The 26,253-nt window shown below is 41.4% G+C and overlaps 2 protein-coding genes and 1 long non-coding RNA gene across 3 annotated transcripts; 2 read left to right on the forward strand and 1 right to left on the reverse strand.

Annotated features, from left to right (window-relative positions):
• The first annotated feature begins 393 nt into the window (after nucleotides 1–393).
• il20ra (interleukin 20 receptor, alpha) lies at nucleotides 394–8,660 on the forward strand. Its single transcript, XM_030405044.1, has 8 exons — nucleotides 394–497; nucleotides 586–740; nucleotides 2,104–2,227; nucleotides 2,581–2,786; nucleotides 3,266–3,441; nucleotides 3,553–3,697; nucleotides 3,877–4,013; nucleotides 5,478–8,660. Exons 2-8 carry the CDS (start codon nucleotides 692–694, stop codon nucleotides 6,621–6,623), a joined length of 1,983 nt encoding a protein of 660 aa, XP_030260904.1. The 5' UTR covers nucleotides 394–497; nucleotides 586–691; the 3' UTR covers nucleotides 6,624–8,660.
• On the reverse strand, nucleotides 3,849–9,858 carry LOC115573937 (uncharacterized). Its single transcript, XR_003982384.1, has 3 exons — nucleotides 9,732–9,858; nucleotides 8,839–8,891; nucleotides 3,849–3,977 (listed from the first exon to the last, which is right to left on the reverse strand). It is a non-coding gene; the product is annotated as an uncharacterized LOC115573937 (long non-coding RNA).
• Nucleotides 9,859–9,872: 14 nt separating this feature from the next.
• ehd3 (EH-domain containing 3) lies at nucleotides 9,873–25,892 on the forward strand. The gene is made up of 8 exons (XM_030405045.1): nucleotides 9,873–11,156; nucleotides 14,650–14,826; nucleotides 15,554–15,651; nucleotides 20,402–20,543; nucleotides 20,691–20,790; nucleotides 20,970–21,140; nucleotides 22,689–22,853; nucleotides 22,956–25,892. The coding sequence occupies exons 1-8, from the start codon at nucleotides 10,930–10,932 to the stop codon at nucleotides 23,481–23,483; spliced, it is 1,608 nt and encodes a 535-aa protein (XP_030260905.1). The 5' UTR covers nucleotides 9,873–10,929; the 3' UTR covers nucleotides 23,484–25,892.
• The last annotated feature ends 361 nt before the right edge of the window (nucleotides 25,893–26,253 follow it).

Here is a 26,253-nt window from a genome sequence, read left to right on the forward strand (position 1 = left end):
GTAGTTTACTGTATTAATAGATAATATACATGTATATGGTGTATAATTATGATCAACCTCTAAAATATACTGTATTGTTATCAATCAAACTTGCCATAAACGACATAAAGTATACATTTGTAAATGCTTACATGTTGCTTAATCAATAATAATAAACCACACAGGGGACATTTTACATTAGCAATGTCATGTATTTCTGTTGTGTTGGTGATGTAAGTCACCGCTAGAATGACTCAAATCTGGAGTTTTTTTTATGGTCTTCTGATGAAGTAGCTTAATGGCGCGGTTTACTTCTTCCAGCGACGCACGCGCGTTCGCGCGCGCCTCCACCTGCACAGGTGTAATGTGAACAAACTAGTGAGGTCACATTCCGTCCTCGTTCACGGAAAGCTGTCGCGCGGCTTGTTTTACTAGAACCATAAACAGTTTAGGGTTCAGCTGGCTGCCACTCACCTTTATCCAACTATACGGCCTTAATCCACTCTTTCTGCCTGGATGTAAGTGCGTGTTTGTTTTGTAGCTGTTCGTTTCTTCTGGTCTGTTTGTTTTGTTTTATCGTGTGGATTAACACCGGGCTACCGACAGCTGAGCCGCCGGAGCAGGTGACCGAGCCTGCAGAGCCGACAGGCCGCTGGAGGAGGCGAGAAGCTGCCGGAGAAATGTTGTGAAAACATGAGCGCCCCATGCAGAGATGTGGACTCTGTTCATTCTTCTCAGCCTGGGGGCTCTGCACTGCTCAGGTAACTTGATGAGCACTCTGGGTTTTGTATTTTATTTGCATTTTTTTTTACCTCACATTCTTGTTTCAACAGGTCATTGCTAAATATTGATTTTTTGTAAGGTAAAACCTAAATTGTAAGCTTTCCTCGTTATGTAACAGGAAATTAAAACATCAAAGTTTGCTGATTTTTAGTAATGCAGTGATGACGACACTAAGTTATGGTTTGTTCAGATCATGCGGACTGTCACTGAGCTTTGTGATGCTATAAAATGGTGCTAAATGAACTTTGGTTTGGACTGGAGCTTTATTGGGCTATTTGGTTTCTGTGAACAACTGATTCCACTGAACGCCTGTGTGTGCGTGCATGCGTGTGTGTGTGTGTGTGGTGGCCTGATGTGATTCCAACCACATAAAACCACAGAACATCACTCATCATCCAGTAAGTTTTAAGATGTTTAAGTAGGTTCCCATAATAAAAAAATGATTTATCATTACAACATGCAAACAAATGAATGTATGGTGTCTTAAGCTCACACATGGTGGACATAGCTGGATGACACAATAATAAAGACTTGACTTATATTACATCAAATATTCCTGTACATAGCTTGTCGTCATGGTGTCATGGCCTCTGTAACGTAGGTACAACAATGGATCACAGCTGTTTTTTGGGTGTGTATGTGGCATTAAAATCACGTTAATTAATCATGTGTGGAGTTTCATGTTAAATCAAACAGCAGGTCACATGTCTGCAACCTACCTACATGGTTCTCACAATGAAACTCTCATCAACTGGGTCTGAAATGTAATCTAAGTACATTTACTCAACTACTGTGCTTAGGTGCAATTCTGAGGCACTTGCACTTTACTTGAGCGTCTCCATTTTCTGCTACTTTATACTTCCAGTCCATTACATTTTGGAGGCAAATACACTTTTACAGCACTACACTTGTGGATTATATGATCAAAAAAATGCTGAGTGTCACATACAATAATTGTCCAATTAATGGTTCGACCAAAAGTATTTGACTGTTATCAAAATGCTATTCTCATGGGTGACTCGCTTTTACCAAAATAATATATGGCCACTAAATCTGGACTTTTACTCAAGTATGACTTTTGGGTACTTTTCACTACACTGGTCTCGTGCAAAGATAGTTAAAAACGCCAGGGGTTTCATTGCACAACAATGTCATGTATTAAAGAGTCCTTCTGTGGTACAATAACACACAAGAGGAAGTTAACCGACGAACCACCGTGTGAGATTGAATTGTGTAACCAGAGGCTTGTAGAAAATCTAACAACAAACAGAATGATTTCATATTACAGTAAACATGTGTCTCTTATCCTTCTGAATCTCAACTTTCTTTTTTCCTCCTCAGTCTCCTCCGCTCCTCCCAGCCCCATCAATGTCATCTTCTCCTCAGTGAATTTAAGGAATACACTGCAATGGGTTCCAGGAAATGGCACACCGGATGACACACACTTTACAGTGCAGTATGCCATGTAAGTGAAGATTTTGGAAAAAAAAACGGTCGAGGGAACAAAGATATTGTATTGCATTGGTAATACTACTTTACCTGGTTAAAGCTGAAATGAATAGACTTAAATTTGCCTTTCTTTAGAATGCCTCAAAGGTATCTGCTGACACAAAGAAACAGAAATAAGAGAGGAAGAAAAACAAAAGAAAAATGTAACTAGATCTAACAAAACAGCCTACGTAAGCTGGAGTTTTTCTTGCTTGAGGGGGGATTGAGTGAGGAGAGAGGAGTGTATTTTCAAGTTCACTCCCTCGGTACTTGTTGTCCATGCTTTTGCCGGTTTTCAAAGCAGACATTCTCTGATCTTGTCTTTCCCAGCTATGGGGACAGCGTTCAAGACAGGAAAGGAAGACGGGCGCACTGGAGGGCAGTGTGGCGGTGTACAGAAACGGTGCGGCGCTGGTGCGATCTGAGCAATGAGACATGGGATCTGGACCATGGATATTTTGCCAGGGTTCGGGCTGTGAGCAAAAGAGCTTCATCCAAATGGGTCATGACACAGAGATTCGATCCGAAGTGGGACAGTAAGTTAAAGTGACATTCTGTCAAAGAATATTAGCTGTGACATAAATAAAAAACAGACAGACAGGAAGGCTGGACAAAAAGACAGTTGAGATGTCCCCTACTTCTAATCTTTTACAAAATACTACAGATTGACCCATTGAACTTGGCTCCGATAGTGCCCAATGGTTCAGTCGGAATCCTGTATGACATTCTGGAGACAATGCAGACAAGCTCTGTTTCCGCTTTCATAATATCAGGCTCCTCGAGTAGAATTTTACAAATTCTAAATCAATCCTGTCCTGATTTTTCAGTTAGTTTGATGTTCAATTCCAAGTAGAGCTGCGTCTCCTTTGCAAACTATCTGATTTTATTGGCCTTTAATGTCTGCCTCTTGCCGTGTTTGTGTCTAACTTGAATTTTATATTAATTTAACATTAACATTTCAACCTAAAATATTCGTAATCTTTCAAAACTGAAATATTTTTGCCTATCTCAATAGCTACGTTTGGTCCTCCACTGGTTTCTATTGAAATTGAGAACAACACCGCCGTCGTCACTCTGAAGGGACCAATGAGATATCAGCCTAACAACCACACCCCAGTGGTTTCCATGGCAACACTTTACCCCCACATGAGATACAACCTCTCCATCCACAATACCCATCGTGGCCAGATGGTGAGTAAAAATATAGCTTGTCTCATACCGTCTTGCACAGAGAGGCTGTTAAATCAAGCACACATGAAGTTCTCCTACAGCACGGACTAATCTATGAGTGTTTGTTCGTAGAGCCATTTCCCAGAGGTCTCCGGTCCGTTCAAATATCGCCTGATAGACTACAATACACAGTACTGCTTCTCTGCCAAGACAAAATTCCTGTCTATGCCTGTCCAGTGTCAGTCCTCAGCATGGCACTGCATAACCACACCTCAAGGTACAACCACACTGACAGCAAATACTTTCCTCCCTGTTTGACTGGTAGAATAAAAGGAATGCGACTCAACCTGATACAAAAGTGAAACAAAGATTGGTGTTTGTGTCTGGACCTCTTGTACTGTTTGTGTTTGTGATTATCAAGCATTTGTGTGACATTTTCTTGATTCACCTCTCCAGACCCTGTGATTGACCAGCTGAAGAGGGTGGTTGTGGGTATTGTTGTCCCATCTGCGTTCATATGTATTATGGTGGTGGCTGGCTACCTTCTCCATCACTACCTAGCAGGGAAGGGACAGAAGAGCCCATTATTCCTGGTAATGCAAACAAACACATTCACACTTTTACCCACACTGCCTTTTGTGTAATTATTGTCCTTAATGTAATTACAACTTGTCAACTTGGACATTTAACCCTCCACCACCTGCTGTTCCACCAGCAGGATGTGAGCACAGTGCAGATTTTAAATGAGAACTTCGGTCGATTTAAACATGCAGCTTCATTGCTCAAGCTACCCTTGACTTGCCAGTACCGAAGACGCGAACAAATTTGGTCCAACCATTACAGAGCTCCGTGAACGGAGACTTCGCATTGAACGCTAACAGCATGGGGTCAGAACTTTGCACTGTGTTTTAAGTGTCTTAACATGCTCCACATCTCACACCAAAAGTTATGCAACATCAGCAGACACCTTAGCACACAGCACTGTAGCGTGTATGACTCAAAATGAATAAAAAAGTAGTTAAAACAGAGTGTTTGTGCAAGGAGCTACTTACCTGTTTGTTGACATCCGTGTCTTCCGGTAGCTAGACCAAACTAGTCAATCCGTCGAGCGTGCACTTACTCCCTCACTGGCGGAGACGGAAACGTAATCCAGCTTTTTCGTGTTTATGTTCAAAATGTACATGTCCCTGTTACAGCCTGTCATGAGCCATGAGCCTTACAATAGCCTGTTAAGCCTGTTAAGTGCACACTCGATGGATATGCTAGTTTGGTCTTGCTACCGGAACACACGGATGTCAACAAACAGGTAAGTAGCTCCTTGCACAAACACACTGTTTTAACTACTTTTTTATTCATTTTGAGTCATACACGCTACAGTGCTGTGTGCTAAGGTGTCTGCTGATGTTGCATAACTTTTGGTGTGAGATGTGGAGCATGTTAAGACGCTTAAAACACAGTGCAAAGTTCTGACCCCATGCTGTTAGCGTTCAATGCTAAGTCTCCGTTCACGGAGCTCTGTAATGGCTGGACCAAATTTGTTCGCGTCTTCGGTACTGGCAAGTCAAGGGTAGCTTGAGCAATGAAGCTGCATGTTTAAATCGACAGAAGTTCTCCTTTAAAACCAGTTTGCTTGCATGGTTGTAAAACCTGAAAAAAGAAAAAAGTTGGGACTCTGTGTAAAATTTAAATAAAAACAGAATGCAGTCCCACACAACTTCCCCAGTCTTTTGTTGCCCCAGTCCCAACTCGTTTGAAAAGCGTTGCTGGTATCAAATTCAGAACATGCATTTATTTACAAAAAATAATTTGATGATCTAAAACATTAAATATGTCAAAAAGGACTGTTAATTCTGTTTTATTAATGTTTTCAAAAGCGTCCCAAATTTTTTCAGAATCGGGACTGTAAAAACAACAGGAGCTTTTGACATGTCATGAGAAAATATCAGCTTGGTTTCAAAGACAACAGATGTTCAATTGAAAGCCAGCCTTAGAAATAATCTAAGCTAATAAGAAGCTAAAGGTCGATTTTTATAATGCCACACTCTTTTAACTTCCAGAACCAGTCTTCTTATAATTGGCCTTCTCTGACGTGGCCCCCTGTGACGTCCATCCCTGACAATCCTGTCATCCCCATCGTATCAGACACTGAATGGCCCAAGCAGCAGCCACCTATCGCAGGTCCCCCACCAGGATACGCCCCCCAGAGGTCCGAAACACCCCAAGAACCCGAGGGACCCTTGGATGATGTATCAATTGCCTATGCGTTTGTTGCCGTAGCTCCTGTCAATGACAGAGATTGGCGGCATGACGACGGAGAAGTTGGACATGAACATCAGAATGGCGGATCAAGAGACAGTTATGAGGGGAGAGTTGAGGACGGTGACGCCTCTGGAGTTTATGCTCCTCAGAAAAAGTCCCACCACTCGCAGATATCCGCACAGACACGCTCACAAACACGTGCACAGATGGAGATGAACACACTTACACAGGCGCGTGCATGTTCACAGGTAAGTTCAGTTCCTCCAACCCAAAGTCAGACACCATCACTGTCTTTTCAGGGAGAGGTGGATAGAGAGAAGGAGGATAGAAAGATTCCAGGTTTGTTTATAAACAGAACCCCACAAAATGGCCTCTTCCACATTCCTTTGAATGTGCAAACGAAGGAGGGAGGAATGGAGGATGAAATGAACCAAAATGTGAGAGTAAGAGCAGATGGACAGAGCAATGGAGGTGTGGAGGAAGTAAGTGAGAGTGAGGGGGTACCTCTTCTCTCTGCTTATGCCTCTCAGAACAACAAAGTAAGGTCTTCCTCCCATGTTAACCAATCAAATTACTTATCAGATGACTACAGTGTTGTGAGACTGGCTACAGCAGATGAAACTGAGAAAGATGAGGAAGAGGAGGAAGGGGAGGGAACTATCTTTATTGATTGGGATCCCAACACTAGGAAACTAGTGTTGCCAGACATGGCGATGGATTTCACCGAAGTAGTAGAGTCGGATGGGTCGACGCAGGGAGAGAAGGGGAGGGAGAACAGAGCGGGAGGAGAGAAGGTGAGTGCGATGAAGGGCGAGTTGAGGTTGGCAAATGTGTTTGTCAGACAAGGGTCAGAGGAAGAAGCAGAGGCACAGAGAGCAAGGGAAAGAGGGGAGGTGGATGATATTTTCACCAAATGGAACTTGGTAATCTCGATGGACCCGTAGATGATATTCATCAATATATTTACCACATTATTACAGAAATGCTCGTCTTCTGCACTTAAGACTTACACATCATGATGAAAATATAAATCTTTAGAACTGAATTGAAGGAAACCAGTTTTATATAAAATACGCGTGATACTATCAAATACTAAGGAGCACTTATTAGTGTTGTAGGTTTTGTTTTTGTATCTGTGAATGTTGATTCATTATTATTATTTTCCTGTTGATACTATTATTATTATCAAGATCGACAGTTTTAAATTGGAATCAACTTTGAAGGAAATTATCGTGCCTAGAGAGAAGTGTTTGCCTTGACTTTGAGCAAAATCTGTTGAGACGTAGTCAATGTACTCTGTGTTTTATTTGTACTTGATATGAAGACAAAGCTCTTCTTACCTTGTAGCAAAGTTTTGTTACTGATATACCATATACACCATGGTCACCAGTGCAATAGCTCTCAACCCAAACAGAGCACTAATGTACTATTGTGGATCGGCGTCTGTGACATGATTTTTCCAAATTCATACTTGAAATAACATATTGTGGAAGATTTTGTGGTCAGGTTGAAAAATCTTTAGGATTTAATCGTAGTACAAAGGCCCTTATAAAGACACTATACCTGGGTGTTTTCTTTTACTTTTGCAGTTTGTTTTTAATATTTTGTTCGCCAGTACTCCATGACTGGAATATATGTGTTTACTTGATAATAAGTCAAGCAGAAGTAGTTGTGGTTAGTTTTGATTTACTCTGTTCCTGTTTTTGTCCCTGGTGAAGCACTTAAATTGCGCTTATTAAATCACCCTGGGATTTGTTTGTCTGTTGGCGGCAAATTGGTGTGATTCATAACGTAATTAATTCCTTCTTTCTTCACTCAGTATTTGAAGCATCAGTTTCGTACTACCACACCATTTTTTTTTAAATATATATATATGAAGGAAATTCAGGTGTTTAGATGAATGCAATGTGCGTCTTTGTGTCTGTGCTCTATTACTGTATAATGAAGTAAAAACGACAGCACTGTACTGTTTATACTTTTTCTACTCAATCTAGTGATTACGGTTGCACCAGTATACAGTTTTCAAGGTATATGAAGATAGGTTATTAGAGTAACATGTAGGCTATATTTGCTTATCTGTGATATTGAATTCTACATATTAGTGTTATAAAAATGTAATATTTTACGTTGTGTTAAGGTTTATGTCTGACAAAACATAATATTTTAGTGAAATTATGATATGGAGTCTGTTCGACCAAAAAACCTCCTCATTCTGTCAAAGGCCATTATAACTAATTATAGCAAGTGTAATAGTTGTGTAATACCATTTACTTTAAAACCGTGATATTATCTGAGATGGTTTTCGTACCGTCAAAACCTCATACCATTCTACTAGAGAGTCTATAAATAAGGGCTGGGATTGTCAGGATAGTTTATGTTGTCTCGTCTACAGGTTGTTATACTTAATTATTTACTACTTTCCCTTGTGAATTCCATGAACATAAATACTATTTAAAAATATGTATTGATTGAAGCACAGTTAATACTTTCACTTGCACTTTTGTACCTTTGTACCTTTGTTATTCAGAAGACTGCCTTATAAATGATGTTTCGGTACGTAGTAAAAGAGGAAATCATTCTGCTCTTTGCTGTTCTTCTTTTTTGTTTGTTATTCTGGACGTCTTGATCTTTCATTATACACATACAGTAGTTACCAGTGTTTTGCTTCCTCATGGTCTGACCTTGGAAATTTACTTGGCAGTAAATTACAGTAAAACCTCTTCCTGTATACCAGTAACATGCGTGTATCCAAAGCCACAGCAAACATGAGTAATGAAAGTCTGCAGGTACATGCGGTTTCAGGTTTATGTTCCTTAACTCAGGTTATCTGCAATCTGATGAGAAGTACAATACTGTGTATGAAGTTGTATCCGTTTTGTTAAAATGATTTCACTTAGGGAAAGAAGTCAGTGATATTTTTGTCATAGTTTTGTATGATTTAAGAATGATTGTATATTCAAAATAAAAACTAATGAAGTCAACTTGTCAGCTGTTCTGTTTTGCTATGTATTTATTCTTTCACCAATGTTTTCTTTTTCTCACTTAAGGTTTTTTTTACTCACTAGATTATATATATTCTCAGGAAGAATCTACAGTTCTAAAATATTCTCACAATTTTTGCATGGGCTGACGCTGACCTTTGTTTTTCACTTTGATTACCTTCTCATCCAAAAGCTGAAACACGATGAAAACAGAGACATCTGCTGGCCAAACTGCAAACACATCATGAAATTGTATTTTATATCACCACTACAGAGATCAACACTACATTTATAATATATTAATATATATGAATGAATAATGTTTTTTTTACATTCATGAACCTGTGGTCCATGCTTGACATTTCTGGGAAAATATGTGTAATTTGTCATTTGACACTACAGAAAGGAAATACAGGACATCACCACTTATACACCACTTTGGACTGAATATATAGAAGGAAGATGGACATTATTGCAGCCAATATTTCCAGAATGACTGTAAACTTTATGAAATGTAGCAATGACACTGCTGGAGAAAAATATGAATTTACTTATAACACACCCTAGAAACACTTTATAACAAATGAAAGTCCTGCATAGAAAATGTTAAGTAAAAGTCTACAAGTATTATTATACTCAAAGTGACAAAAGTAAAAGTAATGCTTATGTAACATTAATGGATTGGTAATAACAAAGCATTAATATTTAAGTAGCATTTTCCTGTTGTAGCAGCTTAAGGTGGTTAAAGCTCATGCTACTTTGGCTACATTGATACATAACCCTTTTAAAACGTGTTGTAAATTAAAAATCTCAATATGAAAAGAAACTGGTAATATTTGTCAAATGTATTTTAAGGAATTAAAAGTAGAAAGTTTCAACAAAAGTGAGATATTCAAGTACAAGTAAGTTTTTCATTAGCTAGTGTTAGCTAATTAAATATGGCTACATTCCATCGATGACATGGGTTATTTCAGTTTTAGGGAAACCATTGATAATGTGCTTATTTAATGTATGAAAATAAGCTGTATTATCCCCTCAGAGCAAGAGACATTTGAATGTTTGTATCTTTACCTTTAGGTGGCGCGCTGTGCCTCAACGGAAGCTGCACCTCCATCTCTCCTCATCCATCATGGCGTCGTCCCGCCCGGCTTCAGCTCCAGCATCATGGGCGGGACCGCGGTGGGTCGGACTGCCAGCCGTTGGGCACTTCCGCCGGGCTCGGGTTTCCTTCGACTCGGCATTTAAATTGAGCTGCAGGACATCAGCTGCTGCTACATTCACCGCCGTGCTGTGACAGAAAACCGCCCGTTTCACCACCAGCCAGACAGGGCTGCTCTTATTTTCTAGACACGAACACGACAGAGTTCTGGTCGGTGTGAGGAGGTCCGGCTCGGTTTTGAGAGCAGGACAGCGGGAGCCGTTGAACAATAACGGCGGTTGCGCTCTTGACAGCAGCTCGGTGCATCATTTTTTGGGGGATTCCTCTGCTAGCGCCTGGACGAAATTGAATCGCGGTAACGTGATGTTGTGCATGTGAACGCCACGATTTAGGCTTTTGTTTGTTTTCCCGGGCAGTGTTTGTTTACTGAGAGATATTGGTAAACAACAACAAAGTCATTGAATGCGGTGGTTTTCGGCCCAGCAGCACAAGTGGCCTGGAGTTGGGAGGATCGATGGACTGGATGATGAGAGTGCATTTAAAGGGTCACGTTTACGGTAAATTCAGATAAAATACACAACAAAATTCGATTATTTTCAGGTATAGACATTAACAGAGACAGAAAATCTGGAAACAGATTTCAGCTAGGCTGAAAATAACATCAGCTCCGATCAATATCACCATCAATAACAATAGTCACCACCCAGTCAGTGCAGCAGGACAGAAACACTGACTATTAATAAATCTATATTTTCTTCCTGAGACTGATGTGAGATCAAATATCTTAGATTTTAAGATATTTTTGTGCATTTTATTTTTCAAAACAGACTTTTTAAATGATTCTAATCTATTTTTGAGAACCTTTCCAGAAATACAACCTGGAGGAAACTTCAGTATAGATTATTTTTCAGTGTGTGTACGGCACTTATCTTTTTTTTGTTGGGATTTAAGGTGGATTATGAGGGTTTGTTTTTAATTAGGTGAGATTTTCACACGCTTTTTTGGAATTAGTTTTAATCAGTCAACGACAGATTAAACATCTTTGACCAGTTACACCCACTGGAGGCTTTACTAGTCTAAAAAAAAAAAAGGAAAAAGCAACCAGCAACGATGTTCAGCTGGCTTGGAACCGACGACCGGAGGAAGAAGGACCCAGAAGTCTTTCAGACGGTCAGCGATGGACTTAAGAAGCTCTACAAAACCAAACTCCTGCCACTGGAGGAGAGCTACAAGTTCCACGAGTTCCACTCTCCGGCGCTGGAGGATGCTGACTTTGACAACAAGCCCATGGTCCTACTGGTTGGCCAGTACTCCACTGGCAAGACCAGCTTCATACGGTGAGAAATACAGCACACGCACACGAAGAGCTTCATATATATATAGAGAGAGAGAGAAATAGAGTGGGAGAATGAAGGCAGGGGGGCCACCAGAGAGATAGGACGGGAGAGGCTGACACACCCAAACTGACTCTTGTCAAGTTCAGGCAGTGAACACAACTGGCATAAAACACTAGATAGAAAATGATGAAAACACACACAGATCAGGGTGAAAAGAGGAAGATAGCTAAAAGGTCACACACACAAAAAACACCCTGAGGAAAACTTGTAGCAGCCACACCTCTGCAAGCTTTGTTAAATCCAGTAAAGAAGAGTTTATATGACAGGCAACAAACTTTAATCATATATACGTTATAGACAGATGGGCATCTTTCACATCAAGCTTTTATCATAAACTTTCTTCTTGTTTTCAGCTGAGGAGGTTTGAATTAGATCTGTAATCCAAACACAACACGTTTGATATCAGAAAAGCCACGTTTCTTTGAAGGATCACGTTGTGTTCCCAGAGTTGTATGAAGAGCAGCTAATGACCTGGAGTATATCTGTGTGTGTTTGACAGCGGGAGGCATTAGCAGTTTGGTGTCGGGCCTCTTTTGAACTGCGGGGCAGCTTCTAATGACTTGTCCCTCTCACACAAACACTCACCCACTCTCAGAGCATAGTGGGTAATTAGTGGGGTTAGCCTTTTGAAAGCCAGAGAGAGGATGCTGTTAGTGACTTCCTGTTGGAAGACAGGACAGCGCAGACATCCCCGATCTCTTCTCCTTCTCCTTCTTCTTCCTCTCTCTGTCCCTGGTTTCCAGTCCTGCTTGCTTTCTATTTGTTCTTCTACTCTTCCACTGATGACAACACCCACAAGTCAGCAGCATGACCGACATTGTGACAGTAAGATGCAGAATGTACAAACTGCTGAGTAACCCCTCAGTCAGAGCTGCAACGAGCTACAAGATTTCTTATCGCGGGTCTCGGGCCCTGAAAGTTACGATGATGACTTATAAAAGTGATGGAAAGCAAATTGATGTCTGTCTGGCAGCTAAAAAGGAAGAGAAAGTGGATGTAAAGATAAGAAATGCTGGAGGAGGGAGCTATAATCTCTCATCTCTGGCAGCTATTCAGAGATCAGTAACGTGAGTCTGTCTTCATTTTAGGGCGGAAAAATGTATTGATTTTCCACTTCTGTCACACATCTGCAAAAGAGCCGAACATGACAGCAGCATATGTTTTCCTTCAAGGTGACTAGACTGGTATGCACACACAAACGCGCAGTATAGAAAGCTGTACATGTGCGTGGTTTTGCATTTGCATTGCACAACACTCCCCACAGACGTGCAGACAGGATGGCTCGAACTACACAGACACGTTTGCAAAGAGACGGCTCTACCAGGCACTGCTAGCTCCTCTGACAAGGTGTGTGTGTGTTTTTGTGTGTGTGAGGAGAAGATGTATACGTGAACTGCTCTTACATCTGGGAGCACTTTAAAATGCATTCACATCCCGCACTTTAAAATTTATGGCCCTTTTAAGCTGTAAATCTTTTTTTTTTGCCTGCACGTCTTTTTCATGGGCGACCTTCATATAGTCGGAGTTGTGAAACCCGACAGAAAAAAGACCCACTAATCTTCGTTTGTATCACATGTGATGTCACCGCATTTTATCAGATGAGATATCTGCACTTTCACACCCAAAAACATATGTGTTGTTTTTTTGGGATGTTGTTATTGTAGGTTCCCTCCAAAAGGGGTTCCTGCCAAAACCGTACGTACATAATATTTAATGGTTGGTGTCCTCCTTAACCTTTCACCCCTGTCAGCTGTTCCCCATCTTCAGTAAGCATCTGGCAAGCAAAACATATTTGACCGTTCATCTTGACCACACTGATAGAAGTCCACCAAATTCTTGTACTGATTTGTCGTCTGAATCCAATTTTTATTTGAGCCCCATTATGTGTTTAAGGTCATTTGTCCCTTAAGAGCACTTAAGATTTTCCATCTTACAGTTACACTCAAAAACATTTATTCAAACATACATATATGGCATTTTCGCCAAGTGTTTTGTAGGGAATAGCCGCTGGTCAGAGGTGGCAACTTCTAATTGGACTCTGTTTGGATCTGGAGCAGTTTACAGATGGGAGGAGAGCTCAGAATATTCTTTTTTTTTTTTAGGGATTAAAAAGTGGATTTACCTTCAATCCTATCAACCTGACCGCAGCAGCAATGTCTGCGTTTATGTCACCTTGCCACGTACTGTGAGTTGACCTAAATATTAACACACAGACAAACGCACACACTCTCCTTGTGTGCCATTGCTGGCTAACAATAGCTGAGGGCTAATGGAGTCAAGTAATCAGGCTATTAGCGGTGGATAAACACTGCATGAGCAAGGCGAATAAACACAAACGATTCTGCGGTCAAATTCATTTTTGCTGGTCGTGACCACGCCATTAAACAACCACCACTGCTGCCGAAAATCTATCTGACGCGACTCCGACACAAACGAGACGATTAATGTTTTTAAAGTTTTAGTCACCTTGGATTTTGTCTCGTTCACTGACTTCCCTATCCCGGGAGTAACGACAGGTGACCCTAATGAAACGTTCCCTTGCTTTTGTTAGACTTTCTCTGGGTTTGAACATTGTTTGGAACAATAGGGCTAATGAACCTACACATTACAATGTTTTAATACAGAATTCCCGCATAATATATCTTGAATCTTTCCATGTGCAGTTTGATGAGCTTGCAGTATGTCGGTAAGAGTGTGATGCTGTTCCTTGTGGGGTTGAATACCTCACCATTTTCCCGACAACCAGATTTTTCATCCTTTAAGTCCTCTTCTGGCAAAACAGACTCCACCTCAACTCTCTTACAAAATATGAACTTAATCAAATGTTATGCTGCTCATTCTGGAGCTCGGCAGCTATCCTGTCTACGATGACGTAAAAATTCCCCTAATCTTTGTTCCAGTAGCTTCTAAATCAAGGCAGACCTGTTTTTCTGATGATTTATTCTTAACTGTCTCCCACCATCCAGACCAATTTCCCTTTTCAGATTAATCGCTTTGAAAAAGGCCTCGCGGCACTCGTTTTCAAACTAGAGGCTGGGGAGGTAACGCACATCTGTCCTGCTACTTACAGCTGACTGTCAGGATTCACTCAACTCATAAGAATGATGGAACTAAGCAGATGGGGAAGTGGTTGGTAGGCATTCTCTAGCTTGAATGCTTAATGCAATTTACAATGACATCATTTTCCTCCAAGACAAATCCTTGGGATGCTAACATCTTAATAAAGTCAAATGAATCTCTTGTATTTTCATTTTACAGTATGCTAGCTACACACTGCCCTCCACACCATTGTTCGTTGTCTTTGGTAGCATCTTCTTTAAGGATCAACTGTATGTACGGTACATCTATTCTTAGACGGCATGTAGCTGATGAAAAACATCTCGTATCTCGGCTTGTTTTCTTTAACGCTACGTCACACTATCTTCCCCTGCAGCTACCTGTTGGAGCAGGATTTCCCTGGAATGCGAATCGGCCCCGAGCCCACCACGGATTCCTTCATCGCGGTGATGCACGGCGACACGGAAGGAGTCATCCCCGGCAACGCTTTGGTGGTGGACCCCAAGAAGCCCTTCAGAAAGCTGAACGCGTTCGGAAACGCCTTCCTCAACAGGTAAACGCGCAAACGCACACCTTGGGAGAGTGCTAGATAAAGTGGACTGATGGCAGGTGCTGTCAGATGTCTTTTGGAGTGGTGGTGTGTGTGTGTGTGCTATAAAAATGCAAAGTGGTGTACGAAGGTGAAGCATGTGGACGCAGAGGGGAAAGTGTGGAGAAGAAAGAGAGGGTGAGAGTGCTGGTGAGAATCCACACCACAGCTCTACATTCCTGTGTGATTGAATTTCCCTCTGCTCACTGGTCAGGCTTTTCTCTTCTAATGGCTGGCTCTGTGTGTGAGAGAGAGAGATAGAGAGAGTGAGAGACACAGCCAGTCATCTTTGCAGAGTCATCCTTCTGGAAAAGGAAAAATGCCAAAAAAACTCGTGCTCTTGCGGTAGTGTCCTGGCTGCGAGGGCCCACCGCTGCAGAAAGGAGACAGAAGAAACGCTGACTGTCAAGAGGGGATTAGGGGGTTCAGAGTGAGGACGACTGCTAACCTGTTAGTATTTATACAGCTGGAGACGAGGGGGAGAGCTGCAGAGATGGAGGAGAGGGGGGCGAGGGACGACCGGAGTGGGATGATGTTTGTTATTCAAACGTTTTACACTTCTGTCCAGTTTCTTTTAACTCTCATCTGCTCGTGTGTGTGTGTGTGTGTGTGTGTGTGTGTGTGTGTGTGTGTGTGTGTGTGTGTGTGTGTGTGTGTGTGTGTGTGTGTGTGTGTGTGTGTTCTATTCTAGGTTTGTGTGCGCCCAGCTGCCTAACCCAGTGCTGGAAAGCATCAGTGTGATTGACACACCAGGGATTCTGTCTGGAGAGAAACAGAGGATAAGTCGAGGTAAGACACACACATTTTTATCCTCTTCTGTGTGTGTGTGTGTGTGTGTGTGTGTGTGTTGTGTGTGCGTTTCAGTGTTCGTTCACTGGACCCATTCAGCTGCAGCCCCCTTCATCCCACTGAACTCTGGACTACCATGTCAGCGTTTCCTTTGGATGTTTGCGTGTGTGTGTTTATTTTAGCTTTTAGCTATCAGGAGGATTATGCTTCATTCATTTCAAAGAACCGGAAGCAGCGAGTAAAAAGATGAGCTTTGAACGCGCTCTCTCTCTCTCACACACACATGCATGCACACAGTCCCGACTTAACATTTTCTAACAATGCACCGTTGAGTGCTGAACCCGGGAGTTTGTGAGACTACGGGACACTTTCACAGAGATATTGGCTATGTTGATTTAAAGCAAGATGCTAAATTCTTGGACAGGTTTTCTGCAGCAGCTCTGCAGGCCACCGACACATTTCTGACAACATTTTAAAACCTGACCCTCAGAGACATGTGATGCATTATTCATCCGCAAAAATCTGAGCAGATTAAGACATTCTTTTATGATGATCTTATTTGGAGGACAGACACAGATTTCTTTTCATGAATTGATGTCTAAATACATTCCAGATGTTTCTTTCCGTAATGCAGGTGTGCATTCATTGCAGTGAAAAAAGGGAAATACTGATATTTTTTTTATGGCTTGTAATAAATGTCCCCCATCTGTCCAAATAACTGCAGATGGAGGGCAGGAAGTGATTTATGATACATGTAGTGTAACATAGGAAGCACTTTCACAAACTCTGCAAATGTAAAACGCAGTTTGCGTCGTTTGTTTAGTCGCCCCAAACCTCCAACTGCCCTCAGGGAGCGATGTCGGATAATGTTCATTTGTGCATTGAAAGCTTTGTCAAAGATAACTTTGTGGTTTCTACGTAGCTAACGGTGTCCTTACCTTGTAACTTTAAAGGTGCACTTTTTTTTTAGTTTGTGTAAGACCTGAAAGATAATATTTATCTTTCCATAACTGCATAAACAAGCTGTTCTCAGAGGGGAAGTAAATTCTCCAGAACACAGTTTGAAGCTAGAAAGGAGGCAGTTTTTGATTCAGTTCATTAACTTCAGTCAATCAGTCAATGAAGATTTTCTTTTCCAAAACTACGTCGTGCACCTTTTTAAAGTTATTGTTTTTTTCTCCTTTCCTCCGCTGGACTTTGTCCCCCTGTAACTGAACAACAATACAAAGCAACAATAGCTAACTTTCTTCCATCTCGTCCATTCTGCGTTTCCCCCTCCATTTGCATGTTGCTGTTTATTTATCCACCACTGCTTATCTCAGGTCAGCTCATGGGAATTTACTATAACTGAACATTTTTGATGGAAAGATTATTGTCCTTATCTATGAAATGAGTGAACCCGCTGTGCACAGATCCCAGCCGTAGTGCTGAACTGAATGCAGAAACCACAGTGTGAGGAGAAGTTTAGATGTGAAAGGCTTTCTTACAGTCTGATGTGTGTCCAGCACGGCCGGCATTCCCCGAGCTGAATGCTGGCATTGCCATACCAACAGCTAACAGGAACAAAAGAGCTGGGATAATTAACAACAACTGTAATTTAGTCTCACCCACATTCACTCACTCCCTCTGTCGTCGTCCGTCTTTGAATTTCTTTCATTCCCTCCTTTAGTTTGTTCTCTGCTGACAGAAGCACATTTGCACAATTTCTTATGCTGAGTAACTCCCACATGGATTGTTTCTCTTTAACAAAACATTGTTGACATTTGTAATGTTGACTGTCATCACAGTACACTTGGCATCAATAACACCTCAGAGTATCACAAAAAAGAAGCCGGGTAATTGGGAAATGTCCTTGAAATTGAATTACTGATAAGTAGGGACGCATGTATTAATGCTTGCTTCTTGTTTGTAATAGTGCTTTTATCAATATTAAATGATTAATAGATTATTGCTCAGTGTCAAATGGGCCTGAGTGCATTCAGATCAAAGTTAAACGTGGATTATTTAATTTGTAAATTGAGGTATTGGCAGTCAAAACAGTTTTTAAGGGCAAAGTGATCATTTCATTTCCTGATAATGTAATGATTGCATAATGATGTGATAATGTGGTTTTTCCATAATATCTGGCTGTATTTCAGCTGCGCCTGTTGCACAAAAAGTTGCAGAAGGACGATATCATTAAACAAGTGTTGACATTATAAAACAGATAAACACACTTGTGAAGTTCCAAAAGCTAAATAAGAACAATGAGCATGTTCTGGTCATCGAGTTCAGCACATTACTTCATAGCAGGGCTGGGCCTGGATTAATGTTTGACATGAGAACCTTGTTGTTGTCTCGAACACTCTTGTCAGCACCGGCTGAACTTCAGATGTGTCGTTTACAACAGTGATTCATTTGATTGAAGCAGGCGGACATCATCTCCGCTCTACTTTGTCTGTGTTCGGCCGGGCTGCCCTCTGAATGCTGTCAAACCAAATAAACAGCACCGAGAGGTGTGACCCTGCTATTGTGGGTTGGATATAAAAAAAAATACAGGCTAACATCAATCTCTACTGAGTCAGCACAGCTGTGTTGTCTCTAGGGACGGAGTGAGCGTGTGTGTGTGTGTGCATGTGTATGTGTGTGTGTTGCGGAGCTTTGGTTTGTGTGTTCATTTTCTTTTTTTTCCATCCCTTTCTTTATTGCATGTCATGTATATACTTTGTACACGTTTTCTGTATGTGTGTCTCATTCTTTTCATTCTTTGCCATTATTATGTTTCTTTCACCCTGTTGCATTGTTTTATCAATGTCTGTATTTGTGTGTGTATGTGTATTTGTGTGTGTGTCCAGATGAGGAGTTGTCAGGCTATAGCTGCCTACATAGATGTCCTTATGGAGGTATTGTAGATAAACAAAGCTGAGCATCAGCCAGCTGCAGAAAGGCTTATTAAAGTGATACTTTGAAGAATTTTATGGACTGCTACATGTTCTCCATCAGGCTCTTGTCACATGGTTCGGGAGGGAAAAATAAGTGTTTGTCCCTGAGTTTACCTTGTTTGCAAGCCAATTGGATAATTTCGTCACATTTTTCACATGGACAACTTCAGCTACAATGTCTGTTTTTCCCAGTCCGCCCAACACTATCAGAGCTGGATATTTCAACATTTACTTTCCAGCTGCCTGTGAGGTTTATATTACTGATTCCCAGAAGGAGAAATCATAGTTTTTTGGGGGGTGGATTTAGTGATCTTGTGGTTTTTCTTCTCCGCCACCAAATTATAAATTCCCCCTTCGAGCAACACTTCTGTCCTTGACCTACCCGTATATTTTTATTCGTGATCCCCTGACCTTTACTCTTCCACCACTGTTAGAACAAACTTCCAACTTCAACTTTTTCCCCCTCACACCATGTGAAAAGTACTTTGTGTGAAGAATTGTCCACTAAAGCTCAAAATATCGAGTCATCTATCTCTCTTAACCCCTCCACAGCTTTGGCCAAGCAGCAGTGTGCCCCCTGTTTCCTCTCAGCTGTGCTCCTACGGGACACAAGGACGCAGCTTGAACCAGTTTCCACGCTTTACGTACTTATTGCTGCAGCCGCTGAACTGCTCAAATCCCAGTCATCTGTTCTGACCTTTGTTATTGCTGATAAAGGAGCTTTTGAGACATAATTTCAACATTCAACATCTTGCTAACACTAGAGTTTGAGAAGTTCTGTTCAACAAATAAACTTGTTTATTGAAGAAATCATTCACTGCTCTGTAAACTATTGCGTTACTGGGAGGAGAAGCAGTGCAGCCACAGCACAGCAGCAATAGCAGGTTGCTTCTCTGGAAGCAATGAAGGTGAATCAGTGTGAAAAAATGTTTATATCGAATTTAGAGAGAGGTTTCCACAAACGTAGCTCCTCAGGGAATCCATTTGACCTTCACTTGACTAACATAAAGCTTGTAACCGCTGACAGCAGATGCCTCCTAGTTGCTGTCCCATAACTCCAGCTGTAACAGGTTCACCACTGACTCAGCGTCTCTTCTGCGTCCTTCAGTTTTGGTTGGAAATCTTAGCTCACTAATCCTCCGTCCTGTCCTTTGTCCTTTGTTCTCCTCTCATATGCTGTGGAATTTCTGCAGGTAAGTTTTGTCCTTGTGTAGGATAGAAAGTCAAAGGAGGCAGTGATGTAGTCCTGCTGACAGACTTAACCACTAATTTGTTTATTCGTGCTTTCATTACTCTGTTCATTCATTTAAAAAGGCCATGAATACGTTGAACTTTTGCCTCTAAACCTGTTCATTAGTGATGCCAATTTAAAAAGAATAAATCGGAGCCAGATTTGCTGATAAAATATCAATGTTTTTGGTTTCCCCCCTCATTATTTAGTCTTTAAAAGCCTCTTACTTGAACCCTGGCTGTGCTGCCTCCATCTGTAAACAGACATTCTTTCCTCTCAGCATGTTGTAATATGGGCGTCCTTCTTGTTGCCTCCTTTATGACATGAAGCCATTGTAATGGTTTTCCTCTTGGGAATATTGCAACATCACAGTTGAGCTTCATGGCTCAGGTCATGGATAAGAGATCATGTTTTACCACAGATTCAAATGCCTCTGTTTAATGCTATTTTCACACCGGTATGGGATGGGAGCAAAGAAACAGCAAGTAAACTGATGCACAGTTGACTTACACTCACTTATCCAAACCTCCCCTGTCCTTCATCTGAAATCTTAATTTCACAACATCGCCCCCCCCCCCCTTTCTTGTCCTCCTCTCAGGCTATGACTTTGCCGCTGTCTTGGAGTGGTTTGCAGAGCGAGTGGACAGGATCATATTACTGTTTGACGCACACAAACTGGACATCTCTGATGAGTTCTCCGAGGTGATAAAGGCCCTGAAGAACCACGAGGACAAAATCAGGTACTGTAGGGTTTGCTCCGCCAGAAGAGACGGGAATTCTTTTTGTACATGCATATCAACGTCAATGGATGTTTATGCAGCTTAAATGTCCTCCACTCTGTCTTTGACACAAATCAACATGTTTCTCTTGTGCTGATTTATTTGTAGGGTTGTGCTGAACAAAGCTGACCAGATAGAGACCCAGCAGCTGATGAGAGTGTATGGTGCACTGATGTGGTCGCTGGGGAAAATAGTCAACACCCCTGAGGTACGGTTCAAGTCAAAGCCTTGAGTTTGGGCTCCAAACTTTCCAGCTGGGGGAACACTAGATGCCACTTAATCCTACACACCGGACCTTCACATTTTCAAAAATGAAATATTGGATTGTGGACCTTTTTGTTAAAGTCCCGCCCACAGTTGATTTCTCCTTCTTCTTCACCCTGACAGGTGATCCGTGTCTACATCGGTTCCTTCTGGTCCCACCCTCTGTTGATTCCAGACAACAGGAAGCTGTTTGAAGCGGAGGAGCAGGACTTATTTAAAGACATTCAGTCTTTACCCAGAAATGCAGCACTTAGAAAACTCAACGATCTGATCAAGAGGGCAAGACTAGCCAAGGTAAGGGGCAAATCAAAGAGGGGTTTCTTTGTCTGGAGGTGTAGTTAATAGTGGATGTGGATGTTTAAAGCACTGTTGTATAGCTGCAAACAACTTTTCTTACCTCTGAAGAAGGATGATCAATTTGGTATTCCATTAAACTGTAATCCAAAACATCATCTTATTTACAGTTGTTTTCCAGGTGTGGGTGTTTCCTATTTATGCTTCCCATCACTCACTCCCTCGCCCCGCCCCGTCCAGCTGTTAACCTTGACAAAATAAACTGGTCACTGTCACAGACCCAATACAACCAGACAAATTCTCTAGGCTGTGTTCTCCTCTGAGTGAATTGTTTCCTGTTTCCTCGCCGGACAGGAAGTCAGGTATGAGAGGCGACTGTCTGCTCTAGTTTGAGGAAACAAAGAGGATGTGCCCGTGCACACACTCAAACACACACGCACACACAGATTTATCAAACTGAGAGTTGAGCGCAGTTTTCCTGTTTGACAGCTGATGGGCTGAGCGTGTGATGAGCATCAAAGGACACGAGATGGATTCAGGGAAAGGCTTGCAACATGTCGCCACAGCAACATAACAAATATGGGTTTTCCCGTCCCTTTTTCGGAGGAATATTAAAAACAAATGTAAACAAAGGTAATGTGAGAGATTCACTGTATGACTAATCCGGTCGAAGGAATGTTTGGTGTCCCCAGACTCTTGAGTTCAAACAGTCCGCTGCTTCTCTGTTCATTTATTCAGAAATTTGCGTCATCTTGTCATGAAGGTTGAGAACTGAACAATGATAAAACACAAAGAACGTCTAAACTTTGTTGATCCTTTATCTGAAGGTGATTTAATGATTGAATCTTTCATTGTGTGTGAATTAAATAGCATTTTTTGCAGCTTTTAAGATTGGTTAGCACAGATATGTGTTTATTTGCCTGTATGTTGTGATCTAAATAGCATACATACATTTGGGTCCCATTTAAATCTTCTTACATTTAAAGTTTTAGTAGTGATGCACTAAAAAACATTCAGTCAGCAGGGGCCACTGCATGTGCAACAGATCTAATGGGTTGATGGTTGAACTACCACAGGTCACTTTTTAAAGCAACAATCCTTATGTTCCCATATCAAACCCAGTTTTGACACTATTTCAGGAATTTACCCTTTCCCATATATCTATAGTCACCTCTCTATCTGCAGCGGGGTCCACCATTCCCGTGGAGAATTCAAACGGTATGTCTTGCACAAAAGATACACAGGAAATGGCCCATACATGTACTGGACGAAATTCAGAATACCAGAGCATATGTTGCACAACGACTGGAACAGCAGAACAGCCGGTCCCGGGTACTCTGAAGTGGAAACATAATTGCGTTGATACAAGCAGAGCTACATCGATATATAAAGACATGTCAACAGATACATGTGTTGGTCGTCTTCTACTGACAAAGTCGCATTTTCTCCCCCTTGTGATCAAGAATGGATCCTTTCAGAAGTAAATCTTTAACTTCAAGAAGCTGACTTGCTCTCCCACTAAATGCATCTTTCCCTCTCACAATGCAGGTCCATGCCTACATCATCAGCGCACTGAAGAAAGAGATGCCCTCGGTGTTTGGGAAGGAGAACAAGAAGAAAGAACTGATTGCCAGTTTGGGGGATATTTACAAACGCATAGAGAGAGAGCATCAGATATCACCTGGAGATTTTCCTAATCTGAAGAAGATGCAGGTAAACGGGAAAGGGCAAAGGAATGTAGATTCACAGATAGAGATGGTTAAGATGGATAAGACCTAATAGTGCTGTTTTTGTTTTCTCTATTTTCTCTTCCAGGACCAACTCCAAGCCCAGGATCTCAACAAATTCCAGCCCCTGAAACCCAAACTCCTGGAGGCGGTAGATGACATGCTGGCAAACGACATCGCTGGCTTAATGGTCCTGGTCCGCCAAGAAGAAACCCAGCGTCCCAACCCAGTCGTGAAGGGCGGTGCGTTCGATGGCACTCTGGACGGCCCGTTCGGCCACGGGTACGGCGAAGGAGCCGGCGAAGGCATCGACGAAGCCGAGTGGGTCGTCGCGCGTGACAAACCTGCATACGACGAGATTTTCTACACATTATCTCCCGTCAACGGGAAGGTGACAGGAGCCAACGCCAAGAAGGAGATGGTGAAGTCAAAACTGCCCAACACAGTGCTGGGAAAGATCTGGAAGCTGGCAGATATCGATAAGGACGGGATGCTTGATGATGAGGAGTTTGCGTTGGCCAATCACCTGATAAAAGTGAAACTGGAGGGACATGAACTGCCATCTGAACTGCCAGCACACCTGGTACCCCCTTCCAAGAGGAAAATACCCGAGTAAATGCAAGATCGCACCTTTCCCTGCCCCCCAAAACCTGTAAGTACACCCCAACCTCCTCTACCCAGAGAAAAATATCCCAATTAATATAGGAATATTCCTGTAGCATTATAGCAAAAACCACATTTCCAACTCCAACATTTGCAACCTTTCCTTCGCTTCAAGAGCAAAATAGTCTGTTACACTTCAATAAAAATCAAGATAAAGGTGCAATATGCAAGTATTGTAGTTTTAAACAACAGCAGTTTTGGTGTTATCTCAAAGACGTCCATGTATTGTTTTGCAGAGATATCTGCTGACGTTAGCATGCTAACCAGATAGCCGATAGCCACTTTGCACTTCAACAGGTGACAGTCCTGATAGTAAACAAAGAAAGTACTCCCAGTCTGAGCTAGCTACACAGGTTACTGAGCTTACAAGCTAATGGTAGCTACAGTAAGCAGCAGTTAGCGGTTACTCTGGTGGTATGCTGTCCTCTTCTATGTTTGGCCTATGAATTCGACAGGTGACCAATCCTTTCATATTGCACCTTTTAATGAATGCTTAGCAACTGATTCAAACGCTCCATTTCTGCAGTACTAAAACACCTTTTACCAGGATAGAAAAACTGGATATTGACATGTCTGCGATAAAGTCACAGAGTGAATAATTTTGTATTTAGGGGAGATATACGAGGAGTTTTTAGGTAGGACAGATGTTAGAGATGTTAGGACAGATTATTAGTGAAGAATAACAAATGAAAAGTCTAATAAAGAAACACTGGAAAACAGCTAAATGTGAGTCAATCCAAACTACTGGAGGAAAATAGGAGAGTGAATATAAGATAAGAGAAGAAGAGACTTTCGTTCGGAAGACTGAAACATTAAAATGCAAATGAACAGCTCACTCCCATTAACACTTTATATATATATAATAGTAACTATTTTATTGACTCTAGTATTTCACACAGCCGGCAGAACATTCCTCAGTTCTTTTCTCTCCTCTCTCCTGGGCTGGCACGGCTGAGGATTCTGGCTTTTGTTTCATGGCGACACATTATAAACAGCTACAGAGACTTCCTGTGGTCTGAGAATATACACATACAAACGTGTAGAAGCACACGCGCAAACACACACACGCACACAGTAAGTAAACACAGGTCTGGTTACTAACAGGAGGAGAGGATGGAACATGGGGAGCAGTTCACATTCGGTCACACACCTGATCTCATCATAAAAAGGAAAACGGCCGACATCAACTTTTTAAAATTGTGAACGTGATATGCAGTTGTTGATTTTTGTGTGTGTGTGTGTGTGTGTGTGAGGTGGAGTTTATGACATCACTTATTGTAGCACATGGATTCAACCCGCTGCGTTGACTGAGAAAAGGCTGATGATTTTTAAAAATATCATTAACAACATTTGGAAATACTGTGACTCTGTATTCGGGTATAGTTCGGACACGTGCTGTATGTGTGCTGACGCTCTCAGTATAAATGTATTGTAAGGACTGTATTGAATGTTGAATGTGCAGACGTTCACAGCTCTGTGTGGGCACATCCTGACTATTTGTATGTCTACGCATCTGACCACATGTATCAGTGTTATTATTTGCAACATATATGTATTAAGTCTCGAGCGCTCCACAGGCCGCTATTAATTAATAGAAAACTGATGAATCATGTCACCTTCTGAAAGTTATCTAATCTAACACAGCTTATTTTGTGGCGATAACACGACACTAATTGACACATATTTTCGAGTGTTACCATTTCATGTGTTTAAATCGTATACATGTAAGAAATGTAATCTGTCTGATTTACTGTAGCTATATGCCAGTATGTATATATACTTCATGTCAGGACCATGTTTGTGGTTGTTATCGGTGAGAGCTGGTGATGAAACTAACTAAATTTGGGTTCCCACATGATAAGAAAGTGTTCGCTGTGTGTTTTATGAGTGAGGCTGTATTCACCCAGTTCGAGCCACAGAACTGAAACATTTTCCAGTTTGTTTTCCCCCCTCCTTCTCCGTGTGTCTCTGTGCTGTTACTGTGAATCTTCTGTACATAGTAAGACTGTTTGCGTTCCATGAGCACAAATTGGGAAATCATCCGCCTCCATCTTGGGTGCTTTTATGCGTCACTGGCTTGTATTTCATAGGCGAGCCAGATCAGATCAACGGAATAAAGATGTAAAAAAAAAAAAAAAAAAGGATGCTTGTTAAATGTGTGACTCTGCAAAACAAAGTCCTTCAGATTCACAGGTTGTTTTCATAATCAGACGGATTGCAACATGGAGTCCTGTGTGAGTGGAAACACTGGTGTTGTGTTTTTGCTGTTTTGAGATGATTATGCATTGCAAAATCTGTACTTAACCGCTTTTCTGTCATCATAAACAGTCCAAAAGTGTAATAAAAAAAAGACATTACTCAACTTTTTTTGCCCTGCTTTGTGTCTGTTGGAAGAAACTGAAACTTGGCTGTAACAGATTTTCCTGGATTCAGCTGTGAGAATAAGAAAACATCTAACAGTTAAATAGTAGAGTTACATTTGGAGACTTTGTGTTTTCCACTCTCATAAGATGTCTTGTCTGAGAAACCAAAAATACTAACTCAATAATGAGGAAAGACTTGAAAATGTTGTTATATAATTAACTATTTTAATGAAATTAGAGTAAACTCAGAAATGTTTTTTCTAATCTGCAAGTCATGAGATTCACATTGGACAAACTTAACATCACCAGTAATGTAGGAGGCAAAAAAAGTCCAGACATTTGGATTTAAATTCTTAGAGA

This window comes from Sparus aurata, chromosome 22 (assembly GCF_900880675.1).
Source record: "Sparus aurata chromosome 22, fSpaAur1.1, whole genome shotgun sequence".
In the NCBI taxonomy this organism is placed as follows: domain Eukaryota; kingdom Metazoa; phylum Chordata; class Actinopteri; order Spariformes; family Sparidae; genus Sparus; species Sparus aurata.

What these genes read in the sequence shown, in the direction of transcription:
- il20ra (XM_030405044.1), top strand. Translation starts at nt 692, where the DNA reads ATGTGGACTCTGTTCATTCTTCTCAGCCTGGGGGCTCTGCACTGCTCA. An exon ending in GGGGGCTCTGCACTGCTCAG is followed by an intron (nt 741 to 2,103) that starts GTAACTTGATGA and finishes TTTCCTCCTCAG; the next exon opens with TCTCCTCCGCTCCTCCCAGC. An exon ending in ATACCCATCGTGGCCAGATG is followed by an intron (nt 3,442 to 3,552) that starts GTGAGTAAAAAT and finishes GTTTGTTCGTAG; the next exon opens with AGCCATTTCCCAGAGGTCTC.
- ehd3 (XM_030405045.1), top strand. Translation starts at nt 10,930, where the DNA reads ATGTTCAGCTGGCTTGGAACCGACGACCGGAGGAAGAAGGACCCAGAA. An exon ending in GAAACAGAGGATAAGTCGAG is followed by an intron (nt 15,652 to 20,401) that starts GTAAGACACACA and finishes TCCTCCTCTCAG; the next exon opens with GCTATGACTTTGCCGCTGTC. An exon ending in AAATAGTCAACACCCCTGAG is followed by an intron (nt 20,791 to 20,969) that starts GTACGGTTCAAG and finishes TCACCCTGACAG; the next exon opens with GTGATCCGTGTCTACATCGG.